General features: G+C 52.4%; 8 protein-coding genes across 8 annotated transcripts; 5 read left to right on the top strand and 3 right to left on the bottom strand.

The window, feature by feature from the left end:
• Positions 1 to 3,079: 3,079 nt before the first annotated feature.
• On the bottom strand, positions 3,080 to 6,663 carry BJX67DRAFT_26441 (uncharacterized protein). Its single transcript, XM_071026407.1, has 8 exons — positions 6,493 to 6,663; positions 6,297 to 6,389; positions 6,141 to 6,226; positions 5,407 to 6,038; positions 4,962 to 5,341; positions 4,817 to 4,896; positions 4,657 to 4,762; positions 3,080 to 4,605 (listed from the first exon to the last, which is right to left on the bottom strand). The coding sequence occupies exons 1-8, from the start codon at positions 6,526 to 6,528 to the stop codon at positions 3,481 to 3,483; spliced, it is 2,538 nt and encodes an 845-aa protein (XP_070888305.1). The 5' UTR covers positions 6,529 to 6,663; the 3' UTR covers positions 3,080 to 3,480.
• A 264-nt stretch (positions 6,664 to 6,927) lies between these two features.
• BJX67DRAFT_379348 (putative cell division protein kinase (Ctk1)) lies at positions 6,928 to 8,323 on the top strand (the record flags this gene model as incomplete). Its single annotated transcript, XM_071032544.1, has 5 exons — positions 6,928 to 6,983; positions 7,034 to 7,136; positions 7,192 to 8,019; positions 8,077 to 8,232; positions 8,294 to 8,323. The coding sequence occupies 5 exons, from the start codon at positions 6,928 to 6,930 to the stop codon at positions 8,321 to 8,323; spliced, it is 1,173 nt and encodes a 390-aa protein (XP_070888306.1).
• On the bottom strand, positions 8,211 to 9,500 carry BJX67DRAFT_348134 (uncharacterized protein). The gene has a single exon (XM_071028624.1). It carries the CDS (start codon positions 9,227 to 9,229, stop codon positions 8,849 to 8,851), a length of 381 nt encoding a protein of 126 aa, XP_070888307.1. The 5' UTR covers positions 9,230 to 9,500; the 3' UTR covers positions 8,211 to 8,848.
• BJX67DRAFT_348135 (SH3 domain protein) lies at positions 9,477 to 12,641 on the top strand. Its single transcript, XM_071028625.1, has one exon. The coding sequence runs from the start codon at positions 9,989 to 9,991 to the stop codon at positions 11,972 to 11,974; it is 1,986 nt and encodes a 661-aa protein (XP_070888308.1). The 5' UTR covers positions 9,477 to 9,988; the 3' UTR covers positions 11,975 to 12,641.
• A 12-nt stretch (positions 12,642 to 12,653) lies between these two features.
• On the bottom strand, positions 12,654 to 15,424 carry BJX67DRAFT_26593 (OPT family oligopeptide transporter). The gene is made up of 2 exons (XM_071026426.1): positions 14,341 to 15,424; positions 12,654 to 14,290 (listed from the first exon to the last, which is right to left on the bottom strand). Exons 1-2 carry the CDS (start codon positions 15,154 to 15,156, stop codon positions 12,743 to 12,745), a joined length of 2,364 nt encoding a protein of 787 aa, XP_070888309.1. The 5' UTR covers positions 15,157 to 15,424; the 3' UTR covers positions 12,654 to 12,742.
• On the top strand, positions 15,336 to 16,834 carry BJX67DRAFT_26597 (D-isomer specific 2-hydroxyacid dehydrogenase family protein). Its single transcript, XM_071026427.1, has 2 exons — positions 15,336 to 16,210; positions 16,267 to 16,834. The coding sequence occupies exons 1-2, from the start codon at positions 15,694 to 15,696 to the stop codon at positions 16,752 to 16,754; spliced, it is 1,005 nt and encodes a 334-aa protein (XP_070888310.1). The 5' UTR covers positions 15,336 to 15,693; the 3' UTR covers positions 16,755 to 16,834.
• A 419-nt stretch (positions 16,835 to 17,253) lies between these two features.
• Positions 17,254 to 17,922, top strand: ccpA (the record flags this gene model as incomplete). The annotated part of the gene is made up of 2 exons (XM_071032545.1): positions 17,254 to 17,268; positions 17,329 to 17,922. The coding sequence occupies 2 exons, from the start codon at positions 17,254 to 17,256 to the stop codon at positions 17,920 to 17,922; spliced, it is 609 nt and encodes a 202-aa protein (XP_070888311.1).
• A 587-nt stretch (positions 17,923 to 18,509) lies between these two features.
• On the top strand, positions 18,510 to 19,235 carry BJX67DRAFT_379353 (uncharacterized protein; the record flags this gene model as incomplete). The annotated part of the gene is made up of 2 exons (XM_071032546.1): positions 18,510 to 18,524; positions 18,585 to 19,235. 2 exons carry the CDS (start codon positions 18,510 to 18,512, stop codon positions 19,233 to 19,235), a joined length of 666 nt encoding a protein of 221 aa, XP_070888312.1.
• Positions 19,236 to 19,342: the final 107 nt, after the last annotated feature.

Genomic DNA, 19,342 nt, shown 5'->3' on the forward strand with positions numbered 1-19,342 from the left:
TCACTTGATGAAATTGGGAAATATTTCAAAATTTTGGCGCTAATCCTTTTTAGGGGGTCCAAAGCTCTTGCCCGCCGCCGATGACATGATGACTCAGCACGTGCCCAATCGGGGCTCTTCGTCCAAAAACAATGCAGCAGCTCAACTGATCTCCACAGAGCTTCATCTTTGACACTCGTTCTCGGGTTGCAACTCCTCCTAAGGGATTGTTTGGGCGTTGGCCCTCTATGCTACACGAATTCTCGTCAATAACCGAGGAATTGACCTGCTGAATAGTTCGTTAGCACTCCACTCGTCAGAGTACATTGCAGTCGCCGCGCGGCAGACAGCCTTCCCCAGAAGGCTGTGAGATTGATTTGCTTCAGATGGATTTGAGTAGAAGCTCAAACCAATCTTTGGGTTCTCCGATCCGAGACACTTCGCCCTTGTCGATCCCCCCAGCTCGGAGCGTTTTGCGGCAATCTATCCGTTCCTCTGTTCCCTCGAAACCTGGTAGGTTGGCGACTTCAGCCCAGTCGCGCGTTATCTGAGACTGATTGTAAGGCAGACACGGAAAAGGATGAATTGCGCGTGCAGGTCAATACTCTGAAGTATGAGCTGGAGAACTTTAAGCAGGAACGTGAATTGATGGCCCTACGCCATGAGAAAGAGATCCGAGACCTTCAACTCAAAGCGGATGCGGATTTTCGAAAAGCGCAAGTGAGTCAACATGGTGCACTATTGAATTGCCTTACTGCAGTTTCTTACGTATCTCTTTAGGCTGCCGAACTGTCAAACAATCGCGCCAGTCATAAAAGTGAGACGCTTGCCAAGGAGCTGAAGGAAGCACAGGATAATGCGCTTAGCGAGAAGGTTGAACTGGAGCGAAGGGTCCGAAGCCTCCAGGATCAGAATCAGAGTTTGAAGGAAGAAATTGAGGACAATAGAGCACATTCGCTCGACCAGGAAAGGCAGGCCAAATACCAGGTCAATGAGCTTGAAACAATCCGGTCATCTCTTCAGAAAACGCTCGAGGAACTTCATAAAGATCTCGAAAATGCAAGGAACGAAGCGCAGACAGCACAAGATAAGCTCCGTGGGCGTGATTCGGATGTCGCCAATCTGGAAGCGGAAAATATTCGACTCAAAGCGGAAGGGAGTGACGCGGAGACGCTAGTTGTTCTCAAAAGAGAGCTTTCGGATCAAGTCAACCACATCAGGAGTCTGGAGACAACGAATAGGGAGCAGAGTGCGGAGTTGCGGCATTTACGAAAAGTGCAGCGCAATGTCGAGGTAGTAGAGGAGCAAAAGAAATCATTGGAAAATCAGCTGCAGCTAATGAAGGAGGTCGAAGCCGAGTTGGGAACGGTTCAAATCCAGAAACAGATTTTGGAGGACGAACGACGATCGTGGGCCAGCCTCTTACAGGACAATGATCAGCCTCCGGAATATGATTCCCCAGAGGCAGTCGTTAAGGCTTTGCTGAAGGAGCAAATCGAGAAAGTCAGCGCACTTGACAAGCTCGGAAGCGTTGAAGCACAGTTTTTGGAGAAGGACGAGCTAATAAAGAACCTGGAAACTGAACGGTCAGGCTTGAGACAGGAGCTCGAGAAGCTTCGCGCTGCAGGAACAACAACTGGAGGGGCCATGGCGGAGAGTCGTGTTAAAGCTCGACTCGAACGGCAACGAGCACTTGCAATGAAGGAAGTGGAGTATCTTCGGGCTCAATTGAAGACCTTTGATACCGAAGAGGAGACCCTGAACGCAGAACAGGGCCAGTTTGATGCACAAAAGGCGGAACAGATCGCCAACCTTGAGAAGATGATCGACGAATACCGACAAGAACTGGCAAAGGCTCACGAAGACCTCTCCAAACGCGAATCGACCCAACAAGACCTGTCGGGACCCAGAGGAGTTAAACGGCCACTTTCACCCGCTGAAAGTGATGCAGAAAGCGAGCGGCTCTCTGTCTTATCGAGGAAGAATAGGACTCTGCAGGAGTCACTGTCAAAGTCTGAACAAGCCATGAAACTTCTGCGAAAAGAGTTTGAAGCTACCAAATCTCAGCTCAAATCCCTCAAGGCCAAATCACGAACTCGCATCCTGGAGCTTCGAGACAACCCCACCGCGCAGGCAGAAAACCTCAAGCTCTCCACCATCACCACTCTTAAGGCCGAAAACCGGGATCTACTAGCCCAACTCCGTGGCGAGCACAGTGACGTTAAGGTCGTTCCCGTTAGCGTTCTTGAAAGCACAAAACTAGAGATCCAGGACATGGAGCGCGTAGTAGCAGATAAGGAAAAGCGTATGCGACGCCTGAAGGAAATCTGGACCGCCAAATCATCCGAATTTCGCGAAGCAGTTGCGTCCTTATTGGGCTACAAGCTCGATTTCCTCCCCAACGGACGGGTCCGAGTAACATCTATGTTCCATCTCTCCCCCGCCTACAGGCACGGCGATAGCAATGCCGCCTCGGACGCGCGAGGCCCAGGGAGCATGGGCAACGGAGAAGAAAGCTCAATCATCTTCGATGGCGAAAACGGCACGATGAAGATCTCTGGTGGGCCGAACAGTCTTTTTGCGATGGAGATCAAACCCCTTATCAAGTTTTGGGTTGAGGAGAGGAAAGATATACCTTGTTTTCTGGCTGCTATGACCTTGGATTTCTATGACAAGACGACAAGGGCTGCGCGGATATAGAGTTCCTAAGTGCTCAAGTCCTCCTCACATTCCTTCGGTGCTGATTCGTACTTGTTTGGTTAGCAGGTCTCTTTTGTGTTTTGAAATGATATCCCAGATCTATGAGCCCTCCTTGTTTAAATCTCCTTTGCATTGCTGATTTTCAGAACTATATAATTGGTGTGTATGTGTACCATGCATTGGGAAGATGCCAGTATCTCGCTTTGGTACACCTAGTTCACAAATCACCATCGGTGAAAGGGACGGAAGGCAAATATCCAAATCAAAGTGGCTTTCGTACTCGAGTATGATTGATACCGATAGATAAAATGCTTGTAAGGCACCAAGAGTCACGGATCGCCACGGCTTATTTACAGACACAATGTTGTGGCAAACTCATGGTATGTTGCCAATGTGAGCAGCACGACAGCTAAAACGGCGGAAACAGGAAAGAGAAAAAGGAGAAGGAGGTGACATGATAGTTTAATGTATCAACATGGGTAGGGAGGCAGCTATTGGGTAACATATAACACCGCATCAGAGAGATAGACAGCATGGAAGGAAAAAAAATACAGAGAGTAAGCGAAAGAAAGGGTAGATACGGGAGGTAGAAGGTGTTCGTACAAAATTGAAGTGATAGTATGTACTGGCAAGAACTCTGGAACCAATGCCCATGTGCTGTCGATAAAATCATGCGGCAAATAAATAGATGGCAGAAGAATCAACAATGACAGGGGCCCCTGCAGTGTGTCCACGAAGTTGTCGGGAGCGCCGGGGACACGGTCCCCTTGAGGGGTTTAGATTCAGCGTGGTAATTATAAGCTAGGAAGAGATGTACTTCCCAGCAGTCAGCTTGCGTAGTGTTGGAACGTCTTTCCATTGAGCCGGGTTCGTCTCGTCGGCGAAAGGATCGGATCCCGTTCGAGAAGTAGTACTGATCCCCAGCCGGGATCCAGCATCTGGTGTGCGAACCTCGAATTTCGCTTCAACTTTCCCCTTCTGAGGCCAGCTGTTAGCTGTTGAAAAGCGGACTAGTAGTTTTCCGTCCGACCCTCGGTTCACCTCGAACTCTGGGATTTTCCAAATCACTGCGGATTGCTTGCGGCGAAAAGCTGCTCCAGTGTTGGGATACATCACAGCGCTGGTAGCGTGGGCCACCTCTCGGTCCTCTTGGGGCGAAGTGTCCAAATTAACGGTGAGAACTAAATTCGTAAGGGTGATAGAATCTTTTGATACCGAGGATGCGAACGAAGGGTTTAAGGAGTAGAATATTATAACGCTAGCTTGGAACTCTTCTATATTCCAAGCTGGCTTGAAAATGACCGGGCAGAGGGCGGATATATCCTCTGGATTAATGTGGACCTGGTACTTGAACGCCACAGTTGGGGCAGGACGAGTGATGTTGGACAGGATGACGTCGTATTCGCCTGTTTTGTCGTCTGACTGATCTTGGTTCTTCACCTCGCGTGTGAAATGAGGGTTCGCGGCCACCTTTTCCAACACTTGGAAATTATTCAGACGTACTCGTGCTTTCTCCACTGAAGCCTCGGAGACCCCATTGAACGCTAGCGCAAGCTCACCGACAACAAATGATTTGGTTGCCGTACCTTCTGAGAACCAAGCGTTGACCGTTTCTATTATTGAAGCATTCAGTCCTGGCTCATGTAGCTCAGGATGTGCAACCGGGCCTGAGATGCTGTGCAAGGTGTGTGATGATCGAATTGAAGTTGTATCTGACAACGCGTGCTCATCTGTAGCGTTGCTAGGTGAAGCAGTATGTTTCGCTGGCGAGCTAGGAGAGGCAGGCTCGGAGCTGTCTTGCGCCATAGTTAGACCGGGGACGGTATTGCCCTGCGTAGGTGTAGTGGGAATGAAGACCGTATTGCGGACATCGCGTCGTCCACGTATAGTGCCTGCGTTTCGCCTGATTCCGCTTTGCTGGGCTTGCTATAAAGGGTATTAGAGACGAAGCAAACTACTAGCCTCCAAGGCACCCACCAGTCTTAACTGATTAGCCATATCATCCAGTGCTCGTTTAGCTTGGCTTTCGTCTTCAGGAATCGGCTGGTCTCGGATGGTCAAATTTAAGCCGGGCTCCTCTTGTCTGTAGCCCCGTCAGCTTCCCCCTTCGCTTTCATTAGCCTGCAGTTATATTTACCCAGATGCGTCGCGTTGAGCGAGTGTGATCTCATCAATGATTTGTGGGCGTTGTGAGAAACCCTCCGAGTTCACTCGCGGCTAAACTCGAGCATTAGATCTTAGGGTCCTCTCAAAGCGACGATGGCTGATCTGAAGGATCTTACTTCACTTGCCCCCGTTTCCGTGGAGGCTGTCACAGCCGGATGTTCCTCAGATGCTAATCCGTTCACAGTATCACGTGCAGCTTGGGGCGCAGAGCCCGACGATATGTGATCATGGCTTTGCCGCTCGCTGGACTGACTTGGAAGATGAGTGGGTTCGCGGTAACTGTCTTGTGTGGTAAGTGCGGTCCCTGGGCGCTCTAACTGATGGTCTTCTGGTATCTGCATATCACGGGAATCACCCCTCTTGAAGGAGAATGGACTACGATACTTCTTCTCTGATGGCGGCCCCCCAGAAGGAAGAATCACGCTCTTCCTCCTATTCATAACTGTGCCCAGCCTCCGAAGACCACCAAAAGCCGTCCCGTGTCGAGATTCAGGAACTGGAGCGGAAGTTAGTATAATTAGGCTTGTATGAGCAAAAGCACAAAGCCTTGTTAAAACCCACCAAGAGGTGGCCTTATCCGGCCCGAACTCTCAGAACGTTGACTAGCAGCATCATCCTGAATGCGTGGTGGAGGTGGAAGAGGCGATGATAGAGTAGGTGATGTCTGTTGACGAAGCGGTGCAACTGGCCGCCCTCCGTTCATCTTTGCCGCAAAGGTTTTGATCTCATCTGCGGTCTCCACATTAAGAAGAACGTTCAGGCAGCTTTCCGCCGCCTGGCGACAGCGCTCGATCTGATCCGACTCGTGGGTTTCCAGTTGGGTTAAGACATCTCGGAGGTGGCTAAGTCGGCTCTCATCCGCGGCCTGAAGTTGTTCGAAAACGAATGGCGCTCTTGAGTCCCATTGTTGATTCACCTCCTGGGCAGCAGCCGCAGCACTAGCTAACTTATCCGCACCTTTCGGGCCCTTCTCCTTAGCCTTGTCCACTTTCTTCTGTGCAGTTTCGAGATTTTTTGCGAGGCCACTAAGGTCATTTTGAACTCCAGGCATCGAGGCGAGTTGCTTATTCTTGGTGTTGTACTCCCTCAACGGTCGTTCGACGTCCTCGTCGATCTTCTGTGCGAAAGTTTCATGCGAGCTAGCCACCATTTCGACTGAATTAATGATGCGCTGCCATGGTATCTGGAAAATCCTGTAATTATAATGAACGATTACTGTCAGTCATGCTGTAGCCGGCGGCGTTGCGTTGGGGGTTGTGAAGAAGCAAGTAGGGATAGTGGGTAGTCAGCCTTACCCCAATATAGCTGCATTGTCCAACTGGGGCCGATGGGCGAGTTTCCTTAGCCCTTGCGCATAGGCTTCTTCTACGCGGCGACGTTCCTAATGTAAATATTTAAAGTTAGCCCGGCACAATCCCAACTGTGACGCAGGCCTCTGGAAAGGCACGTACCTGCAGCCAATCCGCGATATCTGTATTAACCTTGTTAATGACGCGAACACGATCGGCGAGGACAGTAGCCGCTTGGCTTGGCTGTAAAGAAGCCTAGAGCAAAGAGTAAGTATAATGACGTGAAACTAGATAAGTCATGATTGAAACGGATTGCAAGCGGGAAGGGCCGGAGGACTGGGAGTTGAGTTGACCATACCAGCAACGCTGGATACTCCTGCCGGGCAAGATCCATTGCTACTCAAAAAACACTAAGGGAAAGCTACCCTCGGAGAGGCGCATAATAAAAAATCTCGTCAAATAATCAAAACAAGACTAATTGAGTCGAGCAACAAAGAAGAAGCGGGCGGAGCAGACTGATGTTTCCACCGGCGTAAGTCGAAGGGAGCAATGGTGATGACGATGATGAAGCCGGGGAAGGTTATGACTAAGCTAAACGGGTCACGGCCAGGGTCACATGTTCTCCAGAAAACATTGGTGTGCTCAGATTATCTATTTCATCCTCCCAAGTAGACTGAGGGTTTTCGGAGAGGAACTTTGAGGTTTGAGTGTGGATTTTAGGATCCATCGGATCTCATGCCCCAAAACTTCCCCCGCCATCGTCTCGTCAACGCCCTTGGCATTTTCTCTCGCCATGGATTGGAAAAAGGCTCTCAGTTTTACTGATCGGTTGAGAGCCGTTCAGTCTCTGTGAGTGCTCCGGAGACTCTCAACGGGGGCAGACTGATGTTTCTCACAAGAACCACTATTTACCAACGTACTTCGTCCCCTGCTGCGTTCGCGGAAGCACAAACCCAAGCGAGAAGACTAGAGAGCGTCGCATATGATCAAGCTACGTCAAGAGTCCGTCTGCATTTTTGGGCAAGTATCTCTTATCCAGAACGCTAAATGTGGATAGGAAGAGTACGACTTGCTCTGCCAAAAAGCAATCGATGCAGCAGAGGCTACTGCGTCGGAGCCCTCTCATCTTGTACCTGCGGAGCCAGGTAATGATACCAGCGCCATTGGCTGGGGCACTAGTGAGAATATTGGCAAGTATAATGCATGTCTCCATCATTTCGATGGCCTCCATTCTACTATATATAGAGCGAAGGACGAAGGCGGAACACTTGTTGCATTGAAGATCACGATCCCTCATCTACTAGAAGCACCACATGATGCTAAGCGCGAAGCACAATTGTTGCGCGAGGTAGCAAGTGATCATGTCATTCCACTACTGGAGACATTCAAGCTTGATGGAGGCCGATTCGTCCTCGTGTTTCCTTTCAAGAGACATGATTTTGAAACATTGTTGCGTCAAGGTACCTTAACGGCAGCACAAACAAGATCTATCCTACGAGATATATTCAGCGCGCTGGAGTCACTCCATAGGATCGGAGTGATACACCGGGATATCAAACCTGCCAATATCCTGCTTGATTCACCTAGCGGCCCAGCTTACTTGGCCGACTTCGGGATTGCCTGGCGCAAAGGAACTATCGGGGCCGAGCCCGCTGAGAAAAAGATCACTGACGTAGGGACGACATGCTACCGTCCGCCAGAGGTTCTCTTCGGGTTCAAAGGGTACGGGGTAACTCTTGACTTGTGGGCTGCAGGATGTGTTGTTGCAGAGGCAGTGGCGGTGGGACATAAACAACTCTTTGATGCCGGCCCAGTTGGGAGTGACCTGTCGCTCATTCAGTCTATATTCACCACCCTAGGAACACCAGATGCAAGTATCTGGCCCGTAAGTCATTCTAACTGGGATCCCTTTTACACTCCAGGACATTCTGACGTGACTCAGGAGACCGAGAGGCTACCAGATTGGGGTAAAATTGAGTTCCACAAGTACCCAGCGAAGCGCTGGGACGAGGTCATTCAGGGAGCATCTTCGAAAGGCCGTGACCTTGTGAGCAAGCTAGTTCGTTATGAGAGTAGCCAGCGCATCTCTGCCGCCGAGGTATGTTCATCATTGATTCTTTTAGCAGCAATGATTTCGATGAGTTCTAAGAGTTGCGAAGGCCCTCCAACATCCCTATTTTTCCAGTTGAGGGATTCCCAATCCATCAGGGAGTTGAAAGTGGAAGCATCACAACGTCACAGAAAATCAGTCTCCCAGGAGGCTCAGCCTTATGCTCACGATTATTGGTCGAGCTGCAGTCAACGATGCTTCATGAAGTCTCCAGTCTTCATGAAGTCTCCAGTGAATCACCGCCTTCTGACAAACCTCGGGCGGAGTGGCTGAGTATCAGGGGACCATTGCGCCCGAAGCAAATGCGCCGCCAAGTCTCGCCGGCCTGTTTCATCTTGACCCGAAGTCAACTTGGGGTGACACCTCTCGTCAATTTCAAGCCGAGACATTATTGGGCAAGGCTGACTGCACGTTGTCGCAACGAGAAGGCAGAGGCCGGGACTCAAGGGAAGTGTCAATGATGACACGACCTCTCATTTGAGGCGAAGAGAACGATATGTGGTCAGGATGGCCGGTAAAAGGGGAACTGAACGAGGTAGATGAAGAATCTGGTTCTTGTTCTGACACAAATTTAATGAAGCCATGTCACGCTAGACTATGATTATTATTCGCACAAATCCTCGTTTCTCGGGCGAATCAGCACAGCGAACCGAGGAGGAGAAGGTGTCTCAACCAGAATGTCAGTGGTCGCCGAACCTTGAGACTTGCCTGGAAACTCGAGGTTCAGCGATCTCGATCCATGCTTTCGGGGGAAGCGTGGGACAGAGAGCGAGGGGAGTTTGCCCTTTGTCGTCCAGGACAGCACGTGCAAAGCTGGTGTTCTCCTCAGGCCAGCGATGAATAATTCCCCGAAAGAATTCCATGGGCCAAAAATAGCGCAAATTGCACCACTGAAAAATCTCGCTTCAGATTGTTTTGTTGGCTTCCAAGGTTTGATCTCGTGTGAACCGCGTTGATGACGGTCCCTCATGTCCGAGGTTACCATACCAAAACCAGGCACCGTATCTGACTTGGTCCAACCAAAACGGCTCGGGTCCTGGACTGGAGGGGCAACTCCAGAACCTTAACCCCTCATGGTTAGCGTGGGTAGCACTGGGTGCGGCCATTGTGGTGGACCTGACAGTGTGATTGGATATCGCGGACGGACAAGGTTTGATCTCATTTCGTTTCTCTCCCGCGGGCTCGTAATTTTGGTAAATACGCGTAAGGCCGTGGTGCCATCCCTCAGCGTTCCTGCTTCTCATCACAAGAATTGCTCATGATCCTTGCCGGCGCAGGCTCAGCCCGTCCTCTTTCATCTCACTTCTCTCGACCCTCCCTTCTTTCTCCCGATTCGCGGGGCCCTGCGATTCTTCCTTCTCTTCTCCTCCCTCCTTTCATTCTCGCGGCCTGGAAGCTCGTCACTCTTTATCAGCTTCGGTTGTTTCGCAACCGTCGTCGAGTATACACACATACTTAACGTTCCTTTCCTTCACCTCACATTCCTTAGAACGCGCTTGCGCCCTTTTGCTTAGAAACGCGTCCGATCGCTTTCGCAGTACGGTACAGCCAACATCTGCAATTTTACTGGCGATTCCATCACTCTCGATTCACTCCATCCTATAAGCGAAGCCGACTATCGAAACCCGGGTTAGAAGATCCATAAGCCGAATAGCCTCGCAGATGTCTCTTGTTTGAGGATTCCTCTTACCCCAGTACATAGCGTGTCGACGAAGGACGTGACATTACCAACAGAGCTCCAAAGATGGTACATGCACACGGTCATCATGATCATAGAGCCCATCTGGAGGATCGAGACCCGGATGGGATCACAATCTATGTCACAGCAGAGCCGACTTTTGATGGACCCGTAGGTGGCTACTCAACGGAGGGGCAGGATGACCCACCAGCTACAAGGACCGACGTTGGCGTTGGCGAGCCTGTTCGGCCAACTCGAACGAGCACAGACGAGGAACCAAAGCCAACGCACACGAAAACGCACTCAAACGAAGACGAGACCACAACCAAGGAACAGCCGTCTCGTACTACATCCAAGACCATTGAGCCTACGACAACAACGAAAGATGAGACAACGTCAACCACAAATACCGCCTTATCCACAATTACGTCCGGCAGCACCACCACATCTGCTCTCACCCCAACAGGCTCTCCATCGGCCGTTGAGGCGGACTCTGGCTCCAATGGTCTATCGGCGGGTGCCAAGGCAGGCGTCGCTGTGGGCGTGATATTCGTTGTCGGCTTGATTGCTGGCCTGATCTTTTTCTTCATCCGGAAGAAGAAGAAACAACAACAAGGCCAAGAGCTGGAAGAAAACGATGTAGCAAACGAGAAGTCATACGGAACCTACAATCCACCAAAGCAACAAGCGCTTTCGCCAACACTCGCGCATATGGCCCAAGCCAATCCCCCTCAGCTTAATGTGCGACCCGTCACTCAGTTCGCTCCAGACTTGACCCCGATCCAGGGTGGTGCCACGCCTGTATCTGCAGTGAGCGCTGCAGCAGCTACTGCACCAACAGCCGCCGTTTCGCGCAACCTCACCGGGAACTCTCCGCCCCAAACCCCCCAGATGCACACGCCCCAATCCAGTGTGAGCAACCGAGACCCTTTCCGTGATCCCACCAATCCATTTGGTAGCCAAGCAGAGGTCTCGTCTCCTGTCTCTGCCATCACTAGCCCTTCAACCCACAGTCAGCAGGCAGAGGCCTCCCCCATGTCAACCGTACCTACCGCTGCCGCCTCCCCCCCGGGTCCGTCTCCTAGAAACTCTGGACCTACCGCGCCTGGGTCAGGCACGACTCTTGGCTCCGTTGCAGGTGCCGCTGCAGTGGCCGGCGCCGCTGTTGGTGCTGCCGCTGCCGCCACAGCTTCTCCAAATACCGAGAGAGATCTACCTAGTCGCCCTGCGAGCTCTGACTCGGAAGCCTCGTCGATCCCCGCTCCTACAGCTCCTAACTCCAACCTTGTTGATCCAGCTACTGCCTCAGTTCCGCCGTCCAGTCCTGGCGGTGCTCCCATACCGACAAATGTGCACCGCGTGCAGTTAGATTTTGCCCCCTCAATGGATGATGAGTTGGAACTTCACGCTGGTCAACTTGTTCGACTTTTGCATGAGTATGATGATGGCTGGGCGCTCTGTGTGAGACTGGATCGTTCGCAGCAGGGAGTGGTTCCTCGCTCATGCCTATCGGCGCGTCCCGTGAAGCCACGAGCGCGACCACCCGGAGCTGGGCCCGGCCCACGCGGCCCACCTGGACCTCCGGGCCCTTCACGCATGCCACAGCCTCCGCGTTTTTACCCCCAGGATGGTAGCAGGCCCAGCTCTCCTTCGTCGCGTCCAATGTCTCCGGCACGCCCGATGTCACCCGCCCGCCCACAGTCTCCTGCACAGGGTAACTACGGAGCCCCTCAATCATATCCTCAACGCCCCATGTCTCCGGCCCAATTCCCTCCAGTGCCAAAGTCACACTCCCCAGGCCCTGGGCCTCGACAAGTGCCGCGTTCAATGAGCCCCGGTCCGTATGGATCTCCGGGTCTGCAAAGGCCAGAGATGCCTGCTGTCAACCAACGACAACGTAGCAACAGCGCCGGTGGAGCTATTGGCTTGAATACTCGGGCTCCTGCGGGGCCGGGTTCAAGTCCTCTAGCCGCCCCTGCTGCACCACCCCCATCAGGTGCACTCCCGGCAATCCCTCCAAGCTCAGCACCTGCCCCATCTGACGGCGCTTGAATCAGTTATTTACGTTCCCGAGATGCAACTGAGCGGTAAGGAAACGGACAGATAATATTGCCCCTACATGGAAAGCGTCCTGCTATTTCCCGGTGGCAGCGCCGGTGACCCGATTCCTTCCCACCCTTCCCCCTTCCCGTCTCTATCCCAATTTCCACTGTTTGTTTCTCCCTCAATTCATTTCTCGCTACTTTACGTTGACGTTTCATTACTCGCTTCTTCTTTGAACGAAACAACAAGGCCGGGAATCAGCTCTGTATTCCCATATTTGTTGAAACAAGCTTGTGCATATGCCCATTTAACGGGATATACCCCCTATTTGTAAGATCTTCTGTATGAGAGAACTATATGCTCCGTTTCTTTTCCCAACACCGTCTCGAATCATACTTATACAACCAATTTTTTTTTGGTTTGTCTGATACTGCTACTTCGCCGTTTTCCCTTCGTGCCGCCAATTGTTCTACGCCCCCATTGGCTTTAATGCAGTAGTGTAAAGTACCACCCGAGTGGTTATATTAGCCACCTTGGGCCCGAAAGGAAGTGGAACCCCAGTCCCCAGCATCCTGTTGGCCCCAGAGAAATAATCTATCCTTGACAATGCCCCTTGGGCTCTAATTTTTCGGTATGGAAAACACCGAGAACAATAAACGAAAGTAGAGATTTTGACGTCTTATAAAAAGGTTTTCCATTTTTGTATTGTCATTTCGTCCGAAATTTACCTGAAGTGACTCTAGATATATATAAGGTGCTAATGGAATCATTCATCCCTTAAAGATGGGGCACACTCCCACTAGCTAAGAGGAGATTCACAATACTCACAATCCCCTCACCAAGGATTAATCCCGAAGCCAGGACGACGACGCTCGACGAAGCAGCGTCCGCATCGTCAGCTGTCCGTGGGATGGGCTCTCCGTTCAAGGTCGACTTATCATCGTCGTCCGAGTCTGCACCCAGATGCCGTTGTGCAAGGAGGCCAGTCGACGGGGTCTCGGGCTTGACTTCGCTGTCACCTGCGTGTCCACGAGCCCACCACCAAGCTATTACGCCTCCGATAGCCCTGGCTAGTGTGAACGAGGGCACATTGAAGATACCCACGGCAACGGCAATACCGCCGGGAACCCAGGACCTCCATGGCGCCGGGACGCCATGCGGGCGGCCGCCATTGGCGACTGGGGAGGTAGCCACGATCCGGAGCACGGTTACGGCTACGAAGGCTGTTCCGGCGAGCACGGAAGCTTCCCATGCCATCGGCGGTAGGCCCTGACCTGTGACGAGGCGGGCGGTGAAAATCCAGACGTAGGCGGTTGGTGTCTGGAACATGGGGCCTGGGACTTCGTAGACGCTGACGTACATCTTGTATACAGCTGTGGAGAGCACGGCACCGACGAGACTGCCGATTATTTGGCCGTAGAACTGGGCTTTGGGGCTTGCGCCGAGGATGTGGCCCGTTTTGAGGTCTTGCATCAGGTCACCAGCCTGGAGAGCGCCGGATTCGGATACAGCACCCGCAAGGAGATTAGTGATGAGAGCCGTACGTCGAGAGAAGTGGGAGGATGGTGTGGCGAGAGAGAACAAAAGCTGGGTTAGCTTGCTGATCCCGGAGACGGGGTTGAGGTCCGTCTCTCCGAGAGCACGAACGCCCATGACCGAAAGGAGGACGGCAAGGAGTGTGGCGAGGCTTGAAAGAATGGGGGATATGACGTCGCCAAAGGCAATGTGCATACATATCACGTTTAGCAACAAGGTCAGTGGAAGCAGAATGATGACAGTCCGCATGGAAATCAATTGGGATGGAGGTGCATCGTTCTCCTCTTCGGTGTTTGATACAAATCCAGTTTGGGAAAGATGGCCTGAGGTTGAGGATTCTTCGGATGTCAACGCCGAGTAGTTATAGTCGGCACGACTAGTAACTTTGGAGCTTCCCAGGGCAATCCAACCGCCCGCCCGGCTATTCGCGAACTTGTTGATGAGACTCGGTGCGACCGCCACGGCAGGCTTCACTACTAACCAGCCTAGACTGACGATCGAGTCTGCGAGCATGATAGCCAACGACACCCATACAATCCAGGCTTTGCTTCCATCTTCCCAACTGTCCACAGGCCCCGGAGCCCATCCGCGAGCTTTCGCAAGGGGTGACAGAATGCCCCAGCCTAGCACAGCCCCAAAAAGCATGTGCATGCAAGTCGACGGCCCCATGATAATCCCCTGCCCAACATATGCTGGGGACGGGTTGAGGGTCCACAGCCAATTGTGGGCAAGTGAGAGGCCTAAGATTGGGATGTCGCGGACTTGGGGGACAAAGTAGGAGAAGAGTGTCTAGTATCGTTAATATAGCTCGGTCCGGAAATCTTGTGGGTAAGCCTTACATAGACACCAGAGACTACGAACGCGCCGACTAAAAGACGCATTTTGGACCTCCAGTCTCGCTTCATATCATTGGGATCTAGAGCGCTCTGCTGCGGCACAGCTTCTCTTTCTTGGAAGCCTCGTGATAACAAAGGAGCCTGAGATCCCTCCTCGTCTCGCGGGGCTGGTATCTGATCAACGCTTGTGTCCGGCGCTTTCTCATCTTGTCCACTCCCATGCAATACTCTGAGCATTAAGGCCGAGGCCGTTCCGCTAGGGAACTTCAACTTCTCACGGATAATCACTTCTTTCCTTAGCGGTACGGCAAAAACGACACCGAAAAGACACACTCCCAAGCTCCACAGAATCAACTTCCATGCATTCAGCTTCAGAGGACCGCCCTCTCCAACACCCCCGTCACCTGACGGTCCGTCTTCGCCGTCTCTTATGAGAAATTCCAAGGCGGGGATAACACCAACGAAACCACAACCTAGAGGCATCGTTCCCACCGCTCCAGCCACCGTCTGTATTAGGACATTCTCGATAGGAGTGAACGGGTATGAAAGGTATTTCGAGAAGACTTTGAATACAGAGAACCCGATCAGTGCTGAGGGCATAGCCATTGTACTGATCCAGCCGGTCTGCAGACCGAAATAGGTATTCGAGAAGGTGATCAGGGCACCAATAAGAAGCCCAACCAGCAGGGAGCGCAGGGTGAAACTCCGGGGAGGTATCGCGTTGTCTGCATTATTGTCTCTCCACCTTGGCACATTCGCCGACGTCATATTGGAGCTGCTGAGGGTATCGCCTGGCTGGGCGATGGACTGGTATTTCATCAGATCAACAGCTGTGTCGGCTGCTCTTCGGTATTTGCACGTCGACAAAAGCCTCAGCTTATTCTATGCTCACTCAGGCATCGTGAAAACGCGCTGAGGATGCAGAAGGAGGAATCGGTGACCGTGGAGGAGGAGGAAAGGCGAGGGGAGCCCAGACAGCCCAACAGCTCCAGAATGACTAATCATGCGATAAGCGATAGTTAACTAGCCCACACCCACGTGTCGATGATGACAAGCCTTCTTGTACACTTCGTTACTCCCCTCTCTCCTGATGATTCCTCGTGCCTTGATCGTGGGAGATGTAACCCTGAATTTGCCGCATGACCGGTCTTAAATCGACCCCCCGCGATGTGCTGACGAGAGTCCCTGAACGATGGCCCGTGGTCCACAATCATGTCACCCACAGGGCGCTCGTCCCGCCATCCACGCTTGGCTCGATAAGCCGACACTAAACCGCGCGACGACATAAATGTGTCTGATAAACCGCCCCGTCGACATGGGCTTGATTGCCATTCGAACAATCTCTAGAGTTGAAAGATGCCTCTTCCGACCGCCACACATCACCACATCGTTTTCCTTCAAGGAGAGGTCCTCAAGATTCCCCAACTCGATCTCCCCGCAAATTTCACCTATTCGCAAACAGTCCACGACTGGACATGGCCCTCCCAGGTCCCTGAGCGCATTGGGGATGCCTCCATAATCGTTCTATCCGCTCTTCGAATTGATGCTGCCGTCCTGTCTTCCGAGATCAGTCCCAATCTAAAGCTTATCGTTATAGTAGCTACGGGGTACGATTGTATTGACCTCGAGGCCTGTCGGAGAAGAGGAATTGTTGTTTGCAACTGCCCCGGTGCGAACATCGAGGCTGTATCCGAGCACGCTATCGGGATGTACTTTGCTACGCGGCGAAGATTACTTGACATGCATTCAGCCACAACGGCAGGGAGGTGGAAGGAGAAAGGGCTGCTGATGTTTGATTATCTCGATAAAGACGGTGGCGCACCCCTAACTTGCCAGGACGAAGTTGCCGGAATAATCGGCAATGGCGACGTTGGTGAGTATAAAGGATCGTCCGGCGCTTTCACATGATGGAACTAATGGTGATTTTAGGGAAGAGAATTGCTATGTTAGCAAAGAGCCTGGGCATGAAGGTGCTAATATCTGATCGCAAATCGTTTAATACGGCCGATCCCTCGAGGGTTCCCTTCGAGGCTGTCATCAAGCAAAGTACGGTGATCTTCGTCGCTGTTCCACTGATGGATTCCACTAGGAATTACCTCTCAACACGGGAGTTTCAATCCATGACTTCTCATGCTATTGTGATCAACGTTTCTCGAGGCGGCACCGTGGACGAAGAAGCTCTTGTTCAGGCACTCCGGGAGCGCAAGATTTCTGGAGCAGCGATGGATGTGTTCAAAGATGAGCCCGCAGGTCCGGGAACTTCACCGCTCATGGCAGATGACGCCAAAGATCTCAACATTATTGCTACACCCCATGTGGCTTGGCTATCACAGAGGACGGCAGTCAATTACGCGACAAAGATGAAACTCGCGATCGAGACGTGGATCCGAGGGCAACCGGTAAATGTTGTATCATGAACTGATTAATATACATAGAAATAAGAACCATAAACTCAAGCTTTCCGGGCTTCTGCCCAGACATGGTCCAGGATTCCTCTCCTGCTGGGAGGCATTTTTGTTCCTGAACAGGCCCTTGCATTCACAGGCACCGCACAGACACCCCGGCCAGAACACATTTCACTGCTCAAGGACTCCGCATCCCTTAAGAATTCCATTTGAGCTTCTTCCCAAGCATTCCAAGGGATCAACAGCGCGAAATCCTTCAAACTCCCGCAAAAATAGCCCGCAATCAACCCAGCTGGAGGCCTCCTGCATTCCCAGCGCCTTTGCTAACCAACGAGGATCACGGACTCCGCTATGAAGGCGACAGAGAATCATTCACATACTCAGACGCGTCGTAGCGCAACCCACCAGAAAGTATAAGTAGATCTTGATGCCTCTGTCAACTTCTCGCTCTCCGAGCACGCAACAGTCCGCGACATTCCCCCCAATCCCAACCCGTCCCATCACAGACAAGATGCACTTCTCGAACGTAAGTCTCTCCCTCCTCAGCCCCTCCAGTGACTCAATGATCGTCAACTAAGCTACACAGCAGCTCCTCCTCGCGTCGGCAATGACCCTCGCCCCCGCCGTGTACGGCTACGCCGTCGCAAAAGTCGAGATATCCTACCATGAGGCCTGCAGCAACGACGAGTCCCCCAGCAACTACGTCGAGAGCTCCGAGTCGACCGTCGCCACCGCAGACACGTGCTCGCAGCTCCCGGCGAAGCACTCCTTCGACATCGACGCGTACAGCTTCGACGTGAAGCCTATCACGAGGGACTCGGCATGGAAGTGCCACGCTGTCGGCGTTTACACCAACGACGAGTGCGTGGGGCTCCCGTTGACTATTATTCCGTTGTGGCCTGGCCAGGATGAGGCTACGAGCCGGTGTGTTGGAGATGGCTATTTTGATGAGTCTGTGTCTGTGCGGTTGATCTGTGAGGATGAGGATGGCCACGAGCATTACGGCCATGAGGAGCATGGATCTGAGGGGCATGATGAGAATGATTGGCATGATGAGCATGAGCATGACGAGCACGATGAGCATGAGGAGGAGAAGGACGATGGCGAAGAGGACCGTGAGCAGCCGGCTAGTGAACAGCCGAAGGCCAAGGGCGGTCTCTTCTCAGGATTGGGGTTGTAAGCTCCAGCTCTGCTCGGCCTAGGCTTTAATTTCCTGTATCACAACTCATTTCTTTAATACTTAATCTTTTGGACACGCATCCCTGGACGACTCGCTTCAGACTATCAATCTCCTGAACTTTGAAAAGCACGTCCATCCTGCATTCTAAAGAACACGTCCACAGGACCAGCTACGCTGTGTACCGACAAGTATACCGACAGGGGAAAACAGGAATGTGAAAGTGCCCGCGCATCCCTATCTCAGAGACTGCGACTTCGGTCCCTGCATTCCTCGCGGAGGGTCAGCCATCGCGTCCATCGCGAGCTTCACGGCGGCGCCTTCGAGACATGCCGAAGTCGAGCTGAGTTCCTCCCAGCCATGCAAACGCATTTACTCAGGACGCGAGGTAGCAGGAATATACACTTGGAGAGGGCTATAATACTCCAAGTTGAAGACCGGGTGGAGAGCAGCAAATCAGTCTGCCTTCACCTTCGCATACTGTCAATTGTCTTCAGTTTTCCGACACAATTCAAACCATCCACATACTATTCTTCAACTTTCCTCACACCCCATCCCATACAAGCACCCGCCGCGACGGCGCCTTCGCAATGCACTGGACACCAGTACGCCCCTTCTCCCTCTTTCCACCAAGCCCATCCTAACAACAAACAATCACAACCCAGCTCCTCCCCCTCCTCCCCATCCTCTCCCTTCCACCCCTCACCCTCGGCCTCCAAACAACCCGCATCTCAATAACATTCACCCCGCGCTGCCCACCACCACCGCAAGACCAAGACTCCCCCGCCGCACACCCCGCCGACCTCGACCCAGAGGAGTGGTTCAGCACCAGCCTAAACGTTCGTTCCGGGGTATGCCAGCCCATCCCTGTTCCACTGCCCGTGCCCGTGTCTGTGGGCTACTCCGTCTCTGAAGTGAGCCACGTCTCGGTGTCTGCGTCATTTTCCCGCGGGAATAGCGCGGAAAGGGAACGGGAAGGAGAGAAGTGTGTCGTTCGGCTGTGGGAGGTACCGGGGTGTCTTGATGCTCCGATTATCGAGGAGGAGATTGATGTCTCTGCGGAAGTGCTGGAGAGCGGGGAGGAGGTGAAGAGCGAGTGTCGGAGGAGGATGTTTCCTGCGCTGAATGAGGTGTTTGTGAGGGTTGATTGTGAGGGTGGTGGTTCTTCTCATAGGACTCCCGATCCTGAGCACTTGCACCCGAAAGTAAATGGGACGGCTATGGATGGAGGAAAAAACATGAACGGCACTTCTGGGGCAAATCAGACTTTGTCGCGGAGGTGGCAGCGAAGGAGATTGTCCCTTTGGAGGGCGTAGATTGGAGTACCAGCGGTCTAGAAAATGTTCTCTCTGGCGTTCGTCGGGTCTGATGGGTTGGATGAGAGTGATGATTCACGAGTAACTGCTATCATATGAAAGTTTGA

Source organism: Aspergillus lucknowensis (assembly GCF_044049455.1).
Source record: "Aspergillus lucknowensis strain CBS 449.75 chromosome Unknown BJX67scaffold_10, whole genome shotgun sequence".
Classification (NCBI taxonomy): Eukaryota; Fungi; Ascomycota; class Eurotiomycetes; order Eurotiales; family Aspergillaceae; genus Aspergillus; species Aspergillus lucknowensis.